This window comes from Brassica rapa, chromosome A04 (genome assembly GCF_000309985.2).
Source record: "Brassica rapa cultivar Chiifu-401-42 chromosome A04, CAAS_Brap_v3.01, whole genome shotgun sequence".
Lineage (NCBI taxonomy): Eukaryota > Viridiplantae > Streptophyta > Magnoliopsida > Brassicales > Brassicaceae > Brassica > Brassica rapa.
The window spans coordinates 8,567,398-8,570,684 of record NC_024798.2 but is presented as its reverse complement, the minus strand read 5'-3'; the positions used below and the strand labels follow the sequence as shown (position 1 = coordinate 8,570,684).

The following is a 3,287-nucleotide window of genomic DNA, read 5'->3' as shown; positions in this document are numbered from 1 at the left end:
CGACCATAACATTTCTTTCTCGTGGAATCCACACGAAGCATACATACTCAAAGGCTTTAGCCATTCTGAGAATATCTGAAACAATGCCATACAAGCCGGCTCCACTAGCTCCCGAGTTCAACGCCTTCACCAGGGTTTGTGAGTCCGATTCAATCCGTACCTTCTTCAGCTCCCTTCGTTGGCAAGTAAGCACCGCTTCCCTTACCGCTAATCCCTCAGCTATTAATGGTGAGTTGACAAACGCCTTTTGCTCTGAGAATTGTATGATTTGATCCTCAGCAAATAGAACCCATCCGAGTCCTGCACAATTCCGATGTTCCGCCCACGCTGCATCTGATCTGACGATGGCTGTGTTGACTGGAGATACCACCTCCGCTTGGGGGTGTTTCCTCTTCAAATTGTTTTCCAGTTTATGTCCCTCATTCCACTCTCTTGCAAGCACAATTGCTGATGACAGGGTATCTTCAGGTGTAGCTGAGAAGCCTTCGAACACGAAGCGGTTTCTAGCCTTCCACAGGTTCCACATAATCCAGGGGAAGAGTGATCCTGTCAAGATCCCTGTAGGGGGAAGGCATTGATTTCTGCTCCACTCCATCCAGTTCGCGGCCAAATCTATCGCTCCTCTGCACTCCACTTCGCTGATAAAAGGGGCCAGACTCCATACTTTTTGTGCAAAAGGGCAGTGGAAGAATAGATAAACGATAGATTCGGAGAGAGGCTAGTGGAACGACATATCGCAGCGGATCCTCTCTGTAAACGTTGTATATGTTCAATATCATTTGGTTGAACTGCTAGTCCTTCACACAAATTTTTAATAATAAACTCGTCATCGGACGTTGATTGTCGACAATTTATGTATTTTTCATTTGTTTCGTAAGTCTATTATTGTTTCATTCTTTAAGTGTAGGAGATATCTAAATTGTACTTCCACTTTTTCATCAACTTGTATAAATAGCATTCCATCTTTTTCTTTTTTTTTAACTCAAAATATAATTTAAATCCAAATCAGGAGAAACGTGTGTGTTTCAAAAATTGAGCAGGACACACACACACACACACATATATAAAATCAAACACTTCAGCATATAAGCTTCAACCATAACATGATGATTCATTGTTACATCAGATCTAGTTTGATTCTTTTATTTTTAATAATATTTTTCTTAGCAATGTCTTGAGAGATTTAACAACTAGGAAAAGGAACCTTACAAAAATCTAAGACTTTGCGACCGTTTGGAGAAGTAACATACATACTATAGGCTGGGTTTCGAATATAACCACAAAGACATGGTTTCTGCTCTACCAGTTTGTCGCAGCATTCTGTAGTCGGGTCTCCTGCCGTGGTCATTGCTGGTAAGCATGGGGCGAGTTCTGTCACAACACACGATTGTGCCACTTCTCCGAAACTTTCAACCGAGGTTGCTCTAATTGGAACAGGAGACGACATGGCGATTATCACCAATGTGATGACCATTAGAGTAGTGAACTTCATGTCGTGAAAACCTAGAAGGCTTCCTTTTTTTTTTGTGCACAAGAAGGCTTTTCTTTGCTTTAATTTTTTTTGGTCTTTTTATTGAAGTATTTGTGAGATTGGGATTTGAGGTATTCATGATGGTGAATGCTGGTATTATATATATAGAGATGGGGAGATTTTATATGTGGTCGTAACGGACAAATATTTGTTCGACTTATCTCGTTGAAGAAACGCTCATGCAAGTGGCCATTACACTTGGCCATCATGCGGAAGAAGGTCATGAACCAGAAACAGACAAAATATGCTCACACAAGTTTCGTGCTGGTTGTTGATTTAATAAACCAAATTCTGATTAACAGCTGTGTTTTATAAATAAAAGACAGATTTAGCAGACTAATTTTTTACCAGAGTTTGACACGTATTTGTGACAATTTGACAAAAGTTACAATACGGTAGTCAACAAACGTTGCCATTACCAACTAAAACTAAGGGGGATTAATAGTGGGAGATTGATTTTTAAGGATTTGAAGAATTTGAAAATTCTATTGTTATTGCTTATATTATTCTTAAATTTCTAAAAAGTCTTGTGTTATTGGTGTGTTGATTTTATAATTCCATATAAATCTTTTGTTATTGGTACAACAATTTTCTAACTCAATTAAATTTTTTTATTATTAAAAAAGCTGAGTATTTTCTGTTTTTTTTTTAATTCTTGTTACACAAAAAATTTGTTACACAAAAAATGTCACTTTATAATTTCAATACAAATTATACTTATTTTCAGCTGGAAATTATACTTATTTTTGTAAACTGCATTGATTTTAAAACTAACGAGACCTTGACCTGCGCGGATATGAATTTTTGGTTTTTGGTTATTTATTTAACTAAATGATGTATTTCTAATATTTAACGTATTATATTCACCAAGTAAATAATTTTTTAGCATTTTAAACCATATATTTATGACGAATATTTGATATCATATAAAAAATAGAACAAACAGACGTAATTAGAGAATTCTAGACGATATATAAAAACAATGGTTATTAATGTAAAATATGAAGAAATATTATATTATGACTTAGTATGACATAAAAGATTATAAATTAGTTATAATTGTTTAAAGAAAATACAATGATTTTTAAACTTCTATGAAAAATTTAGCATATAAAAGGGCGATAAATTAGTCATCAAATTGTAAATAATTTCATAATTTTATTAATAATAAATTATTTATAGTCTCTATTTTTTGTCAAGATAATTATTAAATGTCCATATCATTAATATGTTAAAAGACCATATTATAAAAGCCCATGTTGTAACCGTTTTTTCCGGAAAGTGTAACAAAACAATTACATTTAACTCTTCATTTTGTTTAAGTTATGTGTCGGTAAAAGATTAAAAAATCTCTCTATCTTTTTCAATGTTCAATTTGAAGCTTACGATGCGAAAATCATACGCAAATATAGGCAATTGATTGGAATCTCTATATCTTTATATTCTTACAAATTTTAAATTTATTGTTTCCTCTTGCAAATCAATTACCGAAGTAATAGATCAATTGGTTGTAATCAAATATATTCTTATAATTAGTGTAATTATGGTTACAATATATATATTTAATAGGTACATTAAAGATACGACATTGAAGATATTTTGTTTTGATTAATAAAACATATTGGATTTTGAGTTTGTATTTATTGATTTTTTTTATAAAGCTTAGAAAATCAATAGGATGATTGGTTGGTTGATACATCCTATAAGGAAAACGAAAATTATAGGTGGTTTGAATATTGTACATCGATCGATGCAT

The 3,287-nt window shown here is 33.2% G+C and overlaps 1 protein-coding gene across 1 annotated transcript; it reads right to left on the bottom strand.

The window, feature by feature from the left end:
* Positions 1 to 1,060: 1,060 nt before the first annotated feature.
* On the bottom strand, positions 1,061 to 1,616 carry LOC103863766 (non-specific lipid-transfer protein 2-like). Its single transcript, XM_009141515.3, has one exon. It carries the CDS (start codon positions 1,490 to 1,492, stop codon positions 1,184 to 1,186), a length of 309 nt encoding a protein of 102 aa, XP_009139763.1. The 5' UTR covers positions 1,493 to 1,616; the 3' UTR covers positions 1,061 to 1,183.
* Between the last annotated feature and the right edge of the window lie 1,671 nt (positions 1,617 to 3,287).